Source organism: Lampetra planeri, chromosome 5, assembly GCF_965212315.1.
Source record: "Lampetra planeri chromosome 5, kcLamPlan1.2.h2, whole genome shotgun sequence".
Lineage (NCBI taxonomy): Eukaryota > Metazoa > Chordata > Hyperoartia > Petromyzontiformes > Petromyzontidae > Lampetra > Lampetra planeri.
This window is the reverse complement of record NC_136111.1, coordinates 16,818,322-16,836,812: the sequence shown is the minus strand read 5'-3', so window position 1 is coordinate 16,836,812 and position 18,491 is coordinate 16,818,322. Positions and strand designations below refer to the sequence as shown.

The 18,491-nt window shown below is 56.8% G+C and overlaps 1 protein-coding gene across 1 annotated transcript in view; it reads right to left on the bottom strand.

The window, feature by feature from the left end:
* Nucleotides 1-1,856: 1,856 nt before the first annotated feature.
* The window catches only part of LOC144719029 (E3 ubiquitin-protein ligase TRAF7-like), a 36,778-nt gene continuing 20,143 nt past the window's right edge, over nucleotides 1,857-18,491 (bottom strand). The window contains exons 8-21 of the mRNA XM_078594761.1: nucleotides 17,890-18,116; nucleotides 17,278-17,408; nucleotides 15,498-15,715; nucleotides 14,407-14,480; nucleotides 13,801-13,849; nucleotides 12,007-12,134; nucleotides 11,446-11,528; nucleotides 11,190-11,229; nucleotides 9,732-9,848; nucleotides 9,394-9,516; nucleotides 8,067-8,186; nucleotides 5,894-6,025; nucleotides 5,249-5,368; nucleotides 1,857-4,571 (exon numbers count right to left, since the gene is read on the bottom strand). Coding sequence (XP_078450887.1) covers nucleotides 4,557-4,571; nucleotides 5,249-5,368; nucleotides 5,894-6,025; nucleotides 8,067-8,186; nucleotides 9,394-9,516; nucleotides 9,732-9,848; nucleotides 11,190-11,229; nucleotides 11,446-11,528; nucleotides 12,007-12,134; nucleotides 13,801-13,849; nucleotides 14,407-14,480; nucleotides 15,498-15,715; nucleotides 17,278-17,408; nucleotides 17,890-18,116 — 1,577 coding nt within the window. The 3' untranslated portion in view covers nucleotides 1,857-4,556. The remainder of the gene's footprint in view (nucleotides 4,572-5,248; nucleotides 5,369-5,893; nucleotides 6,026-8,066; nucleotides 8,187-9,393; nucleotides 9,517-9,731; nucleotides 9,849-11,189; nucleotides 11,230-11,445; nucleotides 11,529-12,006; nucleotides 12,135-13,800; nucleotides 13,850-14,406; nucleotides 14,481-15,497; nucleotides 15,716-17,277; nucleotides 17,409-17,889; nucleotides 18,117-18,491) is intronic.

Sequence of the window (18,491 nt, the reverse complement as noted above, 5' to 3'; positions counted from 1 at the left end):
GGTGAGCGAGTGAGTGGGTGGGTGAGTGGGAGGATTAATCGAAGCAGGGAGACGCAATCGCCTTTTTTAAACCTGACAGCTGCTCGTCGTCTTCCGTACTGCTAATTAAATATTTAACGAGGACAAACGCGTGTTGGGAAGTTTTAAATTAAATTTTTAAAAAACCTATCAACTATTTTTTTTTATTTTACCAGGTGAGGCCCACTGTGCTCTATCGCTGTGGTTTTCTCAGCAGCCACCTGGCCACAAATAATGGCCCAATTTAAAAGGGCTTATCATCACGTGGACGTTATGCACGCGGCATTGCGGCTATTTAAATATTGAGGGGTGGTTTTTTTGCACCAAATTCGAAAGAAATGGCTCTTCTTGTTATTTCGGTTGCCGACCCCTGGCCTAGCCATATGAAAGCATCCAGCAGTACAAGTCGTGCTGCAATACACTTCTCGACAGAAATGGATTCTCGCCACGCGAACACAGGTGCTGCTAATACAGGTAGGAACAACAGGTTCCACACTGCCCACCAGGGAGTATTTGTCTGTCTGTCGTGCATATGGGGAGGGTGGGGGTGGGAGGGGCTGGGTGGAGAGTGGGGAGGGGCTGGGTGGGGAGGGTGGGGCTCGGTGGAGAGGGGAGGGGCTGGGTGGAGAGGGTGGGGCTGGGTGGGAGGGTGGGGCTGGGTGGAGAGGGTGGGGAGGGGCTGGGTGGGGAGGGAGGGGCTGGGTGGGGGGTGGGGAGGGAGTGGCTGGGTGGAGAGGGGCTGGGTGGGGCTGAATGGGGAGGGTGGGGAGGGGCTGGGTGGGGAGGGTGGGGCTGGGTGGGGGGTGGGAGGGGAGGGGCTGGTCACCCCGAGGTGCCCTTATAAAACTCAACGTTTAACCTACTCACTACACTATACACGACACGATACACTCCACTTATACAGGTAGGAACAACAGCTTCCACACTGCCCACCAGGGATTACTTGTCTGTCCGTCGTGCACGAATGCGCTGTCCAACCAAGTTCCTACCTGCCCACTCCGAAGGAACGTGTTTCCCAGGATGTCCGTGTCAAAGGCTGGACAGGTGGCAACTCAAACCTCGAGTGTTTTTTTTACTCGATTGACAGTGGAGATTAGTTCCCGTTTGTTGTCGACAGGGGGCAGTGCAGCACAATCGATGGCCCTCTGGCTGCGTGCGGAGATTCAACATTCACGCCTATGTGGGTTTCTATGAGTATGGGTCTCTGTGGGTATCTACAGGAATGGGTCCCTCAGACAAACATTACCCATAGACTCAACACTGCCCATAGACTCAAGATTTCCGACATTATGAAGTCACTGGAGCTATATGCACCTTTTAATCATCTTGATTGAAGTTTACTTTTTAGTTTGTCCTTCCCCCCCCCCCCGCCGCACCTTCGATTAGCATGGTTGGCTGCCACGTACGGTGCGAAGGAAGTTCAACGTACACTCACCCTTCCTCCTCTGTGCCAGCCCGATCAGCCAGCTGCAGACACTTGGCAGTGATTTGTCTCGCGTCGCCCCCTCGAGTCTCCCGGCTTTCTCCGAGGACATTCGCCTCCATTGGTGGCCCAAGCCGGCGCTTGGCAACTCCACATTCCTACGGCAGGAATGGCTTTCTCCAAAGTGCAACGCTGAAAACTAATTTCTTCAGAACTGCATTTTTTGTGCCGTCCTTCGACCGCACCTCCGATTGGCACGGTCGGCTGCCACGTACGGTGCGAAAAAAATGCTCAACGTGCGTACAAGCGAGCGACCGTTGACTTTCCGTGAATTGGCACCCGTCTGAAGGACCGCGGAGGTCGATGATGAGGAGGCCGACGCGCAGCGCACGCACGAGACGGAGGCCACGCGGTGTGCGCAGCACAGCGACTTTATTGAGGCTGCCGCGCGGGTCGCGGGGCTGTGCTCGTCGGAGACGCTTCCAAAATCTCGCCGCACACAATTCTCGCAGTGGGGGAAATCGGCGGTTTCTCGCCACGATTTGGCGGAAAAGTTGCCGTAGTGGTTGCTACTTGTCCCACGGAGCTTTGGCTGAAACCGTGTCGGACGACACACAAATACGAACAGTGGCATTGCGTGGTTGGCGTGGGCCCTGGTGCTAGGAATGAAATGCATGTACGCATGTCAGACTTTTTTCACACCATACGTAGCGAACCGTGCTAATAGGTGCGGATGGACCCCCAACCACTCCACCCACCCACCCACCACTCTACCCCCCGGGGCTCACCAACTCCCTTCCCCGTGTCTAATCTCTCCTTCCCATCTTCATAACTCGAGGCCTCCTCCGGTCCGGCCCACAGGCCTCCGTGCAGCTGCACGGCCTGCAAGCTCGAAAGCCGCTGAATCTGGCCCCGTACGTGCGTCCTCAAGGCCGGACAGAGTCTCGATGGCTCCTGACGGTAAAATCTCGCTAATCTGTCGCGCTCCCCGAGGGAGCCACGGTGCCTACGGCGGTGTCAGTGGCCCCCATCCGCCTGTAAAGTGCCGGCACGTGGCGGTTGAGGAACTGGCCGAGACTCCGCCGTGCCCTCCTCCACCCCGTCCACATCTTCACTGAGCCTCCACCTCCTCCTACCTCAGACACTCGATTCTCTACCCCCCCCCCCCATCACGTCCATCTTCTCTCCCGCATTTTCCCCAACCTCCTCCGAACTGGAACCCCAATCCCTTGTCACCTCCCACCACTCTCCCCCCCACCCCCACAACTCATTGCTGAATGAATACATTCTAAGGTCGCACTCATTACACACAAAGTGCTCGCCGCAAATTAATCACAACACCTTGCTGACCTCGTCAAGGAGCATAAACCATCACGCAAACTCCGATCAACCTCGCAGCGGCTTTTGCCTCTAGCCATTGAACACAGATGGTGACTGCATCACACGCTTTCTGTGGCCGTCTGGAACTATGCACTTTGAAATCTAGATTGAAAACTCAATTTTTTTAAACTGCTTTTCGTGTTTAGTTTGTTGTCTTTCCCCGTAACTTCCGATTAGCACGGTTAGCTACGTATGGTGCGAAAGAAGCACAATCTACAGACACGCAACAGGAGGCGATCCATTCTGAGCCGCTCGTAAACGAGGTGTCTGTTAAAAACTGATTGCGACGCATCTCAGCATCTAGGCTGTGTTAACAGCAGCGTGACTTACATTTTAAAATGCGACCGATTAAGTCACGGGTATGTGGCAAGTCACCTTCAAGTTACAAAAGTCAGCGAAGTCAACTCTGTACAATTTGCATCGCTTCCTTCTTCGCATATTCCCGGCGACTAATGATTGGTCAATCGCAGCACAGCACAGGAGCTAAGAGTATTTAAAAACTATCGTACAGGTTTCAATTTCACACGCACATATATGTACTCTACAGTTGTACTGTTGACAAACGTCAGCCAGCAAGTCTCTAGAGAGTATGGGTGTGTATGTATATATATATACAACCACTAACTGTGCCCTCTACCTGGTGCACAGGTGATGCATCTGTCAGTCGTCTCAGTCAGTCAACTCATGGCACCTGCTGGGTCTGTCCCGTGACCGCCTGGCAGCAGCGAGCCTTCGACACTTCATGCGACGACCTCATAGTGCACCTGGCCTGGCACGGGCACCGTGGTGACGTCGCCGCCACTCAGTGGCGAATGGCGGCTGCTGTCGTTGTTGTTATACAACCGCTAACGGTTTGTGTACACAAACCGTTTCTCCCACCACCAGCACCACCACCGCAGTGGTGCTGTGCAACGGCGAGAGACTGCGCACACCCCCCTGCCCCCCCCCCCCCAGGCCGAGGTCACGGCGGCGAGCGACCCCTTGCCAACAGCAGCCGCTGCCGACGTCGCACCGGCGCTCCTCCCAGCGTCACGACGACCGCTGTGTTATCACGGCGCCGGCGCGAGATACCGCGCCGCTATTCACACCGTGCGCGTCCGCCCGCTGCCTCCGCAGCTGTAGTCCTTCCCACCGTGGTCTCTTCCTCGGCAGGAGCCGGGGGGGGAAGCAGGTTCCATTCCCCTGCCCCTCTGCCACTCCACCACAATCCACTCGGCGGCGATCGCCCACGCCGCCGGCCTGAGCGCTGGCCGTGCGCGCGTCTCCGAGCTCGGAGCGCACTGTCGGTCGGTGAAAGTCACCGGTGCCGGATGTGTCGAACCCCGCAGAGCGGTGGTCCCGTCGCCGTGCAGGGGGACAGGCGCTGCCAGCTGCACCGGTGAGGGAAAGTCGCTGGAGGATGGCGCCCACGTTCGGCTCCCCCAGTGGCGAGTCAATTTGCGCGGAAAACGCCGCCGCAGCTGCGGCCGCCGCCGCCGCCGCACCGGCTCAAGAGGTTCGTCCGCTGGCGGGGCGGCGCCGGCACGCCCCGGGGCGAGCGGCGTCAACGTCGTTCCCGCGTCGCCCAGACGCGACCGTGGGTTTCACGTGAGAAGGGGGGGGGGGGCGACGGGGGGAGGCCCTGGCCCCCCCCACCCCCCAAGGGTTTAATGCGAGTTGCAGGGAGGTGGGGGGGCCGGCGAGCGGAGGCGTGGTGGTGCCCGCCGTGGATCCGGTGCTCTGCGCGATGGAGCCGTTACGATGTCCAAACCTGCATCATGAAAGCACGGAGAGAGAGAGAGAGGGGTAGCGTGAAAAATAGCTTCGTAGCTCATCGGATTTATCAGGATAAATAAAGTTGCTGATTCTGTTAGGCGGAGAGTGGAAGGTAGCCTTGATCCAGATCCTCACCCGAACACGCCCCATTGCTGACTCTAGCCCTCGACGTAATCCCTCAACCTCAGCCTAACTCTCAAGATGTTAACTCCCTCGCCTGGTACACAGGAGGTCGTGGGTTCGAACCCGACCCTGACACCTGCTGCTGTATATCTGGAGTTTCCATGTTCTCCCTGTGGTCGCGTACATTTTTCTCCGTTTTTTCACCTCCACATTTAGAATCAACATGCGTTTTAGAGTAGATGATGAGCCACTTCGTTGAGCTATCATTTGTGATAGCCAGGTCACTTCTGAAAAAGAGCTATACAGCTCAGTGGGCCTTACCTGGAAAAATAAACTAAAAGATAAAACTAATCCTCACCCCAGCACACGACAAACCCTCACCATGAGGGCCCTCTTCGCCATAGGAGGATCCCGACGCAGGTTCCCTGCTAAAATGTAACCGCACCTCCCCGCGCTCAAGCCGAGCGGGGAGGTGCGGTTCGCGAAGCCTCACTAACTATCCCCCAGCGTGATGAGAGAGCGGCGCGCGGCTCCGAGCGGGAGTCGAACCTTGACGGTGCTGTCGACGGCGCCCGAGAAGAGGCGCCCGCGCGAGACGGCGAGCGCCGTCACGCTGCCCTGGTGGCGCAGCAGCGTCTGCGTGCAGATCATGTTGTCCATGCTCCACACCTGCCACGTGTCATCGCGCGGACGTCACGCGAACACGCCATGCACGCGCGCACACACACACGAAAGTAACTCACAAATTCACAATCTCGTGCGTGTGTGGTAAGTAGAGCGGGCTGTGCCGTGTGCAGCGCCGTGCGGTGTCTAGCGTGCAGCGTGCGGTTGTGCAGCGTAGCGGTGTGTAGCGTGCAGCGTGCGGTTGTGCAGCGTGCGGTGTGTAGCGTGCAGCGTGCGGTTGTGCAGCGTGCGGTGTGTAGCGTGCAGTGTGCAGCGCGTGGCGTGGGGTGTCCAGCCTGAAGTGTGTGGTGTGCAACATGTGGTGTCTTACACGCATAGTGCAGTGTGCGTTGCACCCTTTTCAGCACACAGTGAGTGGGGTGCAGTGTGCAGCGCGCGGTGTGTGCGGTGCAGCGTGCGGTATGCAGCGCGTGGCGAGTTGATCGGTGCGTGCGGTGCGTGCGGTGGGTGCGGTGCGTGCGGTGTGGGGTGTGAGCGGTGCGAGTGGTGTGGGGTGTGAGCGGTGGTCACCCGGAGTGAGCGATCGTAGGAGGCGCTGAACACTTTGGTCTGGTCGGGCGTGGAGATGACGGCGAGGGCGTACACAGTGCCCACGTGCCCCGTCAGCGTGCGCACCTGCTCCTTCGACTCAATGTCCCACACCTGAGCCACCACACACACCGCAGGGTTACATACAGACAAGGACAACGATCACCCGAATAGTCTTTAACAGACTGTTGGGGCAAGTGCTGTTCGCGAGCACCTATGAAGGCCGGCACAGCACGCGAGGGGTGGGGGAGCACGCCCGGCCGCCTTTGCCTCCCCAGTGGCGATGTTTACACACCGCACCAGGTACTCATTTGAGGCCGAGTCAACCTAGAGTAGACCCAGGACCCGTTAATTTAATCGTCACTGGAGTTGGGAGGCCGAAACCGGTAATCGAACCGCTGTGCCGCCTCTCCCCACATGTCACACACCACACCACCGCACACACCACCGCACACACCACCGCACACACCACCGCACACACCACCGCACACACACCACCCATTACACAGGCACACACGCACACACACCACCGCACACGCCACCCATTACACAGGCACACACGCACACACACCACCGCACACGCCACCCATTACACAGACACACACGCACACACACCGCCACGTGCGCACACAGTACGCACTGCACGACACACGACACACCCCGAGGACCGTGCCAGGTGGGTGTCCGCACGGGGAGGCGTTCATCCAGCAGTGGAAAGACCGCGGGGGTAGCGATGATGGAGCACGTCGCGGCGGCACACTTCGCGCAGGAAACGCGGCGGATCGTGCTGGTTGATGAACCGGCGACGCTGCTGCGCGCTGTGCTCATGGGGGGGGGGGGTGTGGCGGGTCGATCTTGGCGAGTTGACGGATGAAACGCGACGACGGCGTGTGGGTGGAGAGGGATGAGCGGTGAAGAAGAGGGGAGGGAGGAGGAGGAGGCGGGGGCGGGGAGATTGCTCCGATTAGGGGGATGGGAGCTTTGATAAGATGCACAATAGGGGGGTGGGTGCGGCGAGGTTCCGGGGACGTTTGTTGTGACGGGCGTCTGGTGGCCGGGGTCGCGTGCCATGGGGGGGGGGGGGGCGGTGAAAGGGGGGATGACGGGTTGAAGGGCGTGGAGGCGCGAGCTTCACGGGGTTTGCGTTCAGGATTGATGGGGCGGCCCGGCACGATACACCATCTGGAGACGCCGTGCGGATAAGGACGCCACCACCGGCGTCGAGCGGTAACATCTATCACTTAAATGGGAAAGCGCGCATCGTGCACGAGATAATCGTGATAATTGGGTATTCGCGCAATATGTCTGAGAGCGGAAGGCGAACATGAAGTAAGACGCAGCTGTGTTTCGCGGGCCTACAGCACGCAACAGTTTCACAGTTGGTGGCGATGACGCTGTGCGTTCCTGCAGCAGCTGAGTCATTTGCGGCGGCGGGGGGGGGGGGGGGAATAAAAAAAATAATACATTTATCAAATTTGCAACATTATGCTGCCACCGCGTATGGACAACTCGTTTCGAATCACATCAGGGGATCTTTAGTGTCCACTGTGAAGCGGACGGTGCGTTGCATTTGACGGTTAGCGAGCACGCAGGAGTAACCGGGACGGTCCGCCAGGTTGGAACCGTGAACCTCTGCATCGAGCGGCGAACACCGCATCGCTGGGCACCTCCCAAAGTCGGGTGGGATGACTACAGGAGCGCTCGCTGGTTCGTGACAGCCCCGGCTTGTGACAACACGGGCGAGTGACAACACGGGCTAGTGACAAGATCGCCCAGCTGTACAAGTATGCGTGCGAGTGTGAATGTGTACGTGAGCGTGTGAATGTGTACGTGAGCGTGCACACGCGTGTGTACACGTCTATGTGTGTGTGCTACGAAGCCGGCGCCCCGAGTTCAATTCCCGCTTACGCCCATCGCCAGTGACGATTATCGGAACCGGTCATCAGCCTCCCCTAGGTCAACTCAGCCTTAAATGAGTACCTGGTGCGATGTGGAAACGTCGCCAGTGCGGAGACAAAGGCGGCCGGGCATGGTGCCGACCACCCACCCCATCTCGTGTGCCGTGCCGGCCTTCATAGGTGCTCGCTAACAGCACTTGCCCCTACAGTCTGTCAACGCCTTGTGCGTGCGTGCGAGTGTGCGTGCGCGTCCGTACGTGTATGAGGTTCTCGTAGGTGCCGCACACGATGTGGTGGTTTGTAACGGCGATGGAGTAGACGCTGCCCCCGGACGTCTGCAGGACGTGCACGCACTCCAGCGAGCGCATGTCCCAGATCTGCAAACGAAAACACGCAGAGGCAAAGATCCCCGGTGTACCCCCGCAGACAGCTGGGGCCAGTGCCATCCGGCGGGCACCTCTGAAGGACATACTCTTAGTTTTTTCGGTAAAGTCACGTAGGTAAAAATTTTTTTTAAATTAAAAGTAAAATAAAATAATAAAAATCACGACGTTTCGGAGGCAACACAAGTCTCCGTCATCAGGTGGGACCGTCACAGCCAGATTTGCTGTATCATAGCCAGATTTGCCGATACAGCCAATCTGGCTGTGACGGTCCCACCTGATGACGGAGACTTGTGTTGCCTCCGAAACGTCGTGATTTTTATAATTTCTATTAATTTCATTTTTTTTTTACCTACGTGACTTTACCGAAAAAACTAAGAGTATGAATCCTTGCAGTTATGAAAGCTTCAAATCTAGAACCTCTGAAGGACGCCACGGACGAACGAGGAGGGGCGGGCAGTGACCAGCACCGCCCCTCCGGCCGCCTTTGTCTCCCCGATGCCGATGCCGCACGTTGCACCAAGTGCTAAATTAAGGCTGCGTTTTAGCCACTCGGCGCTCGTTGTCAGCATCACAGCATACACACAAAGATCCCCCGTATAGCCTTAACATACTGTAGGGGCAAGTGCTGTTAATGCGCACACACACACATGCGCACACACACACCACACTCAATCCGCGTCAACTACAGAATAGTCATGACAATGAGCAGGCATGCATACACAAGTGCACCATACGTGTGCATGTACATGTGTCTTGACCCGCATATCTCTTGACAGCGAGCCTTTAACACTGCACGTGGCCCTAAAGTTCACCTAATCTGGCACGGGCACTGCGGTGACATCACCGTCGCTTAGTGTCGAATGACGGCTGTTGTTGTTGTTGTTGTGTACGTCTGTGTGTGTGTGTGATAGTGCAGCGGTTATCGTGGTGCGCTACAAACCCGTGGACCCGAGTTCGATTCCCGCTCATGGCTAAGACCAGGTCCTGGACCTCCACCTAGGTCGACTCAGCCTCAAATGAGTACCTGATGCGGTGTGTAAGCATCGCCACTGGGGAGACAAAGGGCGGCCAGGCGTTGCGCTGGACAACCACCACATCATGCGCTGTGCCAGCCTTCATAGGTGCTCGCTGACAGCACTTGCCTCAAAAGTGTGTTAAGGCTATATGGGAGATCTTTATCTTTGTTGTGTGAACTCACCTTGATGGTCTGGTAGGAGCCACTGTAGAGGTAGTGCTGTGAGGCCACCAGCGCCCGCACCCAGTGGTTCAGGCCCGTCAGCTCCTTCTTCAGCTTCAGCTCCGTGCCCACCATGTCCCACACCTGCACCACCGGCACAGCACAGCCTGAGACAGCTGCCCATTGGGAACATCGGTACAGCTTGGACAGTCATTGGTACAGCTGGGACAGCCATCGGTACAGCTGGGAGAGCCGTCGGTACAGGTGGTGCGGACGGCATGGGTGGTAGATTTGTGGTAGAGGGGTGGTAGAGGGGTGGTAGAGGGGTGGTAGAGGGGTGGAGGGGGCCGGCTCCTCGCCTTGATGGCCTTGAGCGAGCCGGTGAAGAGGAGGCTGGCCGAGGCCACGAGGGTGCACACGGGGTTGTCGTGCGCGCGGATCGTGTTCACGTTCTGCAGCGTCGGGATATCCCACACCTTCACACACACACACACATTCACGTACGCACGAATGTACATGCACACGCACACGCAAGTGCATGTAGGCAACAACAACAACCGCCATTCGCCACTAAGTGGCGGTGACGTCACCACGACGCTTGTGCCAGGCCATGTAGGCACGCACACCCATACATACATAGAAACAAAGACATATATCCCCCGTATAGCCCGAGGAGACTGTAGGGGCAAGTTCTGTTAGCGAGCGCCTCTGAAGGCCGGAACGGCACACGAAGGGGTGATGTGGCCAGCACCGCGCCCGGCCGCCTTTGTCTCCCCAGTGGTGATTTTTACACACTGCACTAGGTGACTCATTTGAAGCCGAGTCGACCTAGGGGAGGCCCAGGACCGGTTCAGATAATCATCATTCGTGTTGGCCGCGAGTGGAAATCGAACTCGGGTCGCAGGGTTCGTCGCGCAGAGCTCCAACTATTGCACTCCTGGTCCCCACATGCGCAGGCACACGCAAGTCCACACGCAAGTCCACACGCATGTCCACACGCATGTCCACACGCATGTCCACACGCATGCACGTAGGCACGCATAGGCATAGAAACACGCACACACGAGTTCACGCACGCACACACGCACACATACAACTACAGTAAAACCTTGGATTGCGAGTAACTTGGTCTGCGAGTGTTTTGCAAGATTTTTAAATAAATATTAATTTGATAAACGAGCGAGGTCTTGCAATACGAGTAGTACGTGTATACGCTTTGTCTGCCGAGCGTCACGTGATCACAACTGATGTACAAGTGCTTTGGATTACAAGCACGTTTCCGGAACGAATTATGCTCGCAATCCAAGGTTTCACTGTACAATACAATTTGCATACGAAGAGCAGCGTCGTGAAATGCAACTGCTGTTAGCGAGCACCTGTGATAGCTGACACGGTACATGAGGGGCCAGGACCACGCCCGGCCGCCTTTGTCTCCCCAGTGGCAATGTTTACACACCGCACCAGGTACTCATTTTAGGCCGAATCGTCCGAGGGGAGGCCCAGAACCGGTTCAAATAATCGTCACCAGTGGAGTTGGTGGCCGTGAGCGGGAATCGAACTCGGGTCGTCGGTTTCGTAGCACAGTGCGCTAACCACTAAACTACAAAAGACAAAGATTCCTCGTATAGCCTTAACAGATTGTTGGGGCAAGTGCTGTTCGCGAGCTACACTAGACACATGCACATGTACACGCAACAAACACGCAAAACACGCGCACAAGCACTCGCGCGCGCACAGGTCTGGTTAAATACCCCTTCGCTTCGGGAGAGAGAGGAGAAAAGCTGCCACAAAATGTTACCACTCCGGCGGCCACTCACGATTATGGTGCAGTCTGCCGATCCGCTGTAGAGCTTGTTCCTGGAAAAATATACAAATAGGAATCAATTTCATCAACGTGCTTGATTACAAATTAGTTTTACACACAACCAGCGTATCAATGGGCCAGTGGCGTTTCAATGGGCCAGTCGAATCTCAATGGGTCAGTGAAGTCTCAATAGGTCAGTGGAATTTCACCTCGTGGTGGCCACAACCACTACTACCACCGCCACCGCCACCACCACCACCACCACTCACCCCTGTATGCACAGCGCCAGCACAATGCCGTCATGCCCCTCCAGGGTTTTCTGACACTTGTAGTTGGTGCACGTATCCCACACCTGCCCAACAGCATGGATATCATCGGCAACATTATTAGCAATAACAGCTGCGACAACCAACAACAAACATCCCTCAGACTCCCACATCTCACAGGTGTTCAAGGATAGTGGCTGTTGTGTTGATGGTGCCGGTGGTCGTTAGATGGCAGGTGGTGGTGGTGGTATTGCTTGTAGTGGGATGGCAGGAACTGGCGGTGCCAGGATATGGGTCACTCTGTGCTAGAGGTGCTGCTGGCGGCACTGCTAGTGGTTGTGCTGGCGGTGCCGGTAGTTGCAATACGGCAGGTGGTGAGAGTGGTGGTGTTGGTTGCCGTGAGTTGCCAGAAACTGGTGGCAGTACTGCCGGGTGTTTTGGTAGTGCTGCTGCTGCTACTGCTGCTACTGCTGCTGCTGCTGCTACTGCTGCTGCTGCTACTGCTGCTGCTGCTGGCGAGATGGCACGAGCCGGCCGGTGAGGGCGGCGAGTGGCGCAGCCTGCCTTGATGGTTTTGTCGGAGGAGCCGCTGAAGAGGAGATCTCCGGTGGGGTAGACGCACAGGCACCACACGGGGCCCTGGTGGCCCACGAACGTGCCCTTGCACTTGAAGATCTGCTGCGGGTCGTATGCTGCTAGGGGGTGAGGGGGGGGGCGGTGGAGGCATGCGAAGCATTACACAACCGCCATGATGTCACGTTGGCATCAACGCCGCGACCCAGGCTTCCCCTGCCAGAGGAACTCAGGCCCGGCCATATCCTCAGGCACTGCCTCAGCTCAGGCCTGAGCCGCCCACTTGCTTTCAGAGACGTACGAACGACGGCTCACCCGTGGCTTGATTCAGTCTCGGCTCATGATGGGAAAGACATGCACACGTATGGTACACTTGTGTATGCATGCCTGCTCATTGTCATGACTATTCTGTAGTTGACGCGGATTGAGTGTGGTGTGTGTGTGTGCGCGTGTGTACACTAACAGCACTTGCTCCTACAGTCTGTTAAGGCTATATGGGGGATCTTTGTGTGTATGCCGTGCTCAGAGCCGGATCAAGTTAAGCGGTGGAGGCTTTGTGCCCATTGCTCACTCTTCGAGGCAGAGCCAGGCCGTGACGAAGAATATGGGCGCCGCGGTGGAAAGATGTTATCTACCTCGTCCGGTATGCAGGAAGTCGTGGGTTCATTCCCGACCCTGACACCTGTAAATTTGGAGTTTGCATGTTCTCTATCTCCCCGTGGTCGTGTGGTTTCTTCTCCGGGTCCTCCAGGTTTTCCCTCCACGTTTAGAATCAACATTTGTTGAGTATTTGGCTGCTATAAATTTCCACGTGACAAGCTACTTCTCATTGGGCTACCATTTGTGGCCAGGTCGCTTCTAGAAAACGAGCTGTACAGCTCAGTGGGAATGACCTCGTCAAAAAAAATATTATTTATAGCTTATATAGGCCTCGGTATTAAAGGTCTCTCACCTGGAATTACACTGTAAAGGATATTTACCGTTTCATTGTGTGACGAACAATCTCTGCTCACAGACAAGGTGTTTTTGATGCGTGCATCATCGGTGTGGGAATCATTCGGTGCCCACTCCCGCGGTTAGCAATCGGTGGCAGATTGATACCCCGGCAATCTCATTAATCACCGACAGCCCCGTCTGCATTTCTGCATCGATTCTCAAAAAAAACAGTCTGTTTTTTTTCCCTGCTCAAACACTGATGGCCACGGGGCCAGCGGCGGCAATTCCGCATTCCTATGGCAGGCACCAGACTGTCCCGTGGACCCAACCCACCCCCTGCTGCCGTGCCGGCTACGAGCGAGGCTAGCGTGAGGAGCCAGCATGAGGAGCCAGCGTGAGCCAGCGTGAGTCAGCGTGAGGAGCCAGTGTGAGCCAGCGTGAGTCAGCGTGAGGAGCCAGCGTGAGGAGCCAGCGTGAGGAGCCAGCGTGAGGAGCCAGCGTGAGGAGCCAGCGTGAGAAGTCCGCGCGTCAGCACAGCCACAGCTGGGCTCCACTTCCTGCCATTGCACCGGACGGGAAGCGCTTAGCTCACGACAGGAAACACCGGGCAGCCCCCACCTCCTCTTCCTCCCCCCCTCCTCCTCTCCTTCATCCTCATCATCATCGCTGGCCCGATTCTCTCATCACCGGCTAGATCCCACCCCCCCCCTCAATCGCTGGCCGGGCCCCCCCCCCCTGATCACATCGCCAGCATCGTGCCACAGTGGCTGAGTGGGTGGGGCCAAGCATGGTTGAGTGGGGGTGGTGGTGGCAGAGGGCGGTAGTGGTGGAGGTGGAGGGGCTACTTACATCCCAGGACCCCCATGTTGAGCCGCGCGTTGATGTGCGAGAGCTCGTCCTGCGGAGGGAGAGGGCCACATTGTGACTTCACAGCGTTCTCACGCTCGCGGGGGGGGGGGGGGGCTCACGGGGGGGGGGGGGTGGCAAGAGGGTTAAGGGGAAGTTGAACGAATTGTAGTTTGCGTGTCGTGTAGCCAAATTAATCTCCGGTGCCGTTGAATTAATGTTGATGTTGTCGCACGGATAGTAAAAGTCGGCTCTTATATCATACTTTTTCATTTTCAGGCAACGGTGTTCTTGACGAACGTGATGGATGTTGGCCATAGATGTGCTTGGTCATTATCACTGCCAACACGGCAGCAACACAATTAGCATGACAATGAGGAGGACCGTTTGGTACCTGCCCCACACTTGTAGCAACAAAGGCATTGGCGAAGGTGCCTTGGCCATGGCTTGGTAAGCTTCACACTGCTGCGGAACGTGGAGGCGTGGTTGCCGCGTGGTTGCCGCGTGGTTGCCGCGTGGTTGCCGCGTGGTTGCCGTGGTTCTACGTGTTGTCACGTGTGGCTATTGCCCGGTCAAATGTGCGGCTGTGCAGTTGCGAGCACGACTCACGCTCAGCATGGAGGTGTCTCTCCGGAACTCCATGAGGTCCTCGCTCAGCTTGCTCTGGTTCTCGTCGAGCACGTCTGCAGGCACGGTCACACACCCACGGCACCGCCACATCAGCACCAACACCACCAACACCACCACCAACACCACCACCACCACCACCACCAACACCACCACCAACAACAACACCACCACCACCAACAACACCACCACCAACACCAACACCGCCGCCGCCACCACCAACACCACCATCAACACCACCAACACCACCACCACCACCAACACCAACACCACCACCACCAACACCACCACCAACACCAACACCACCACCACCAACACCACCAACACCACCACCACCAACACCACCACCAACACCAACACCACCACCACCAACACCACCACCAACACCACCAACACCACCGCCGCCGCCAAGCTGCGCCACACCACGCCATCCGGTAGCCCACCTCAACCCCTCGAACCGCCTCCGACTGCGAGGGTCGTGCTGGATGAGCTCTGTGCGGGCCTGTGACTGTCTACATGCTCGTGTGAGCTGTGCTTGCCAGTTTCAGCCGTTCGTGTCCATGTGAACCATGCACGCCTGTGACTACCTGCATGCTGTGCGCGTGTGCCCGTGCGTGTGCCCGTGCGTGTGCCCGTGCGTGTACCCAGCGACCCGAGTTCAATTCCCGCTCATGGCCAACACCGCTGATGATGTTCTGAACCTCCGATGTGCGAACATCGCCGCTAGGAAGACAAATGCGGCCGGGCGTGGTGTTGGCCACCTACCCTGTCCTGTGCCTTGCCGGCCTTCATAGGTGCTCGCTAACAGCACTTTCCCCAACACAGTCTGTTAAGGCTACACGGGGGCTCTTAGTCTTTGAGTTTCGCCCATGCGAGCTGTGCGTGCCTGCGAGGGCTGTGCACGCGTGCCCATGCTCACTACTGGACGATCTGCGAAAGACGACTGGACGATCTGCGAACGAGAGCTTCACAGCTCATCGGATTCCTGCGGTGCAAATCAAGATTCCGAGTCCGATTGGGCGCCGTTCGCGCGTGCGCCCCAGCGCGGGCTGCTCAGCCACTGCGGTCGTTACCGAACTTGAGCTCGACGCTCTTCTCGTGCTGGTCGAGGCGCTCCGACAGCTTGCCCAGCATGCTGCGCAGGAAGCCGATCTCCTGGTCCTTCTGCGTGAGCGACAGCTGCAGCTCGTGGAAGCGATCCTCCGTCTGCTGCAGGAACTCCTTGAGCCCCTCGAAGCGGCACGAGGGCAGGTGCAGAGCAAACGCCTCCTGGTTGCCCGCAAACGGGCACCTGGGGTCACACACGCACGCACGGAAGGACGCAAGACGTCAACGGAAAGACCCACGGAGCTACATAGCTCTTTTTCAGAAGCGACCTGGCTACCACAAATCACAGCGCAACGAAGTCGCTTGTCGTCACGTGGTTTGTATTTATTGCAGCAGCCAAATACTCTAAACACGTGATGTCGATTCTAAATGCAGGGGGAAAAACCGGAGGATGCCGGAGAAAAAAATCCACGCGACCACGGAGAGAGAGAGAGAGAACATGCAAATTCCAAATATACAGCAGCAGGCGTCAGGGTCGGGATAAAACCCACGACCTCCTGTATACCAGGCGAGCGAGTTAACATCTCCTAGTCACCGTGATGATGTTGAGAGAGAGACACGCAAACTCCAAATATCCAGCAGGCGTCAGGGTCGGGATAAAACCCACGACCTCCTGTACACCAGGCGAGGGAGTTAACATCTCGCTACCGCGGCGTCTGACGTTTGGCGATATGTGATGGCGACGTCACCGCAGCACTCGTGCCAGGAAAGGTGCAGTTTGAGGCTATCGCATAAATGTGTCAAAGGCTCGATGCTGGCAGGAGGTCACGGGACAGACCCAGTGTGTTTCGGGGTTGACTTCGCGGAGATGGCTGGCAGATGCACCACCACCTGTGCTCCCCACTGTGCCACCATGCTGTGTTCTAACACAGCACACACAAGGCGAAGATCCCCTGGGTAGCCTGTAACAGGTTGTGGGGGCAAGTGCCGTTAGCGAGCACCAATGAAGGCAGGCACGGCGCCCGAGGGTGTGGGTGGCCAGCACCGGGCCCGCAAAACTAAACAATAAACATGAAAGTGTACGACTACTACACGAGGGTTAAATGTACAATCAGCACCATAATGGTTCAATCAAATACAAGAAGAGTACGAGGTGGTGCGTTGAACAGCATTTCCCTTAAACGGTGAGGAGGAAGGGCTATGGTCACTCCCAGAGGAATCGGCTATTTTTTAAACGGTCTTAACCCCGATAAAAGTGTTATTATGTTCACGGCTCTCGGCTGTTTTAGTGTTTTTAATAAAAAAAAGTTTTTTTTAATAATCTTTTTTTTTCTTACACTCTCTCGTCAATTCGTTTTACACGCGTTACTTTCGCTCACCCCTGCACCCATTGGAAAGTTTAAACGGGGGGGGGCGGGGGGGGGGGGGCAAAACTCTGATAGGGGTGGGGGCAGGGGGTGGACATCACAGTCAGTAATAATATTTTAGTTTTTATACATTTGCATGAGCTGCAGTTGCTGCTGCTGGCGAAAGCATAATGCAGCTGCCGCTGATTATGACAACGCTGCAGCTGCTGCTGATAAATGATGATGATGCTGTTGCGGATACTGCTACGGGAGATGATAGTAATGGTGACGATGCTGTAGCAAATGATGATACTGCTGCTAATGATGCTGATGATGCTGTTGCGGATAATTCTACAGAAGATGATTGTAATGGTGACGATGCTGTAACAAATGATGATACTGCTGCTAATGATGCCGAGGCTGCTGCTGCTGCTGCTGCTCCCGCCGGCGCTGAGCGTACCCGTACTTGGCGTGCACACACTTGATGTGCTCGCACTCCTTGAGGTGCACTGCCAGGTTGACCTTGAGCAGCGGCGGGCAACTCGGGTTGTTGGGGCAATGTACGGGGCGGTAGTCACAGCTCTCCTCGTGCTCCCTGCAACAACAAAGACCAAGATCACACCCCCCCCGATAGCTTTAACAAGACTGTTGGGGCAAGTGCTGTTAGCGAGCACCTATGAAGGCCGGCACGGCACACGAGGGGGTGCGTGGCCAGCACCGCGCCCGGCCGCCTTTGTCTCCCCAGTGGCGAAGTTTACACACCGCGCCAGGTACTCATTTGAGGCCGAGTCGACGGAGCAGAGGCCCATGACTGGTTAAGATAATCGTTACTGGTGTCGGCTGTGAGCGGGAATCAAACTCTTGTCGCCGGGTTTGTAGCGCCGCTCGCAAAGCGCTACACTACGGCTCCCTGCACATGCTCCCGGCACAAACGCGCACACACACACGTGCGCACGCACACACGTACACGTGCACGCACACACGCAGGTATATGTGCACAAACACGTAGCGCTGGGTAGCGCTCCGTGTAGTGCGGTGTGGCAGTGCGGCGTGTGGGGCAGCGCGGGGCGACTTGCTTGCGAGCGCTGATGCGGATGGTGAAGGGACAGCCGCGGGGGTCGACCTCCCACGAGGAGCCCAGCTTCCCCGCGACCCCCGCGACCCCCACGCCACCGCCACCGCCCGCCGCCGCCACGCGGCACCCGAACTTGCAGTGAATGAAGAGCTCCCCGATCTGCTCGGCCACCGCAATGTTGTTCACCACCACCGTGAGATTTGCGTTGTCCACCGGACACTTCTCTACAAAAGACAAAAGATCGCCCCCCCCGGGAGAGCCTTTTTAAACGCACCCTTTGGGGCAAGTGCTGTTGGTGAGCGCCCTATTGTACGGATGCACACGCATATGAATGTGAAACTTCTTTGGCAACGAACGTAGCCGACAATGCTAAGCGGAGGTGTGGGGGGGGGGAAGGACAACAAATAAAACACAAAAAGCAGTTCCAAAGAAATTAATGTTCTATTTAGATTTCAAAGTGCACAGCTCCCAGTTGCTTCCTGATATCGGAAGGAAGAGCGTTCCAGATGGCCGCACAAACGGATCTGAAAGCCGGCGATGCGGTGACCCAGCTTTGTTCGATGGTTGGCCAGAAGCAAGGCTAACCGGAGTTCGCGTAA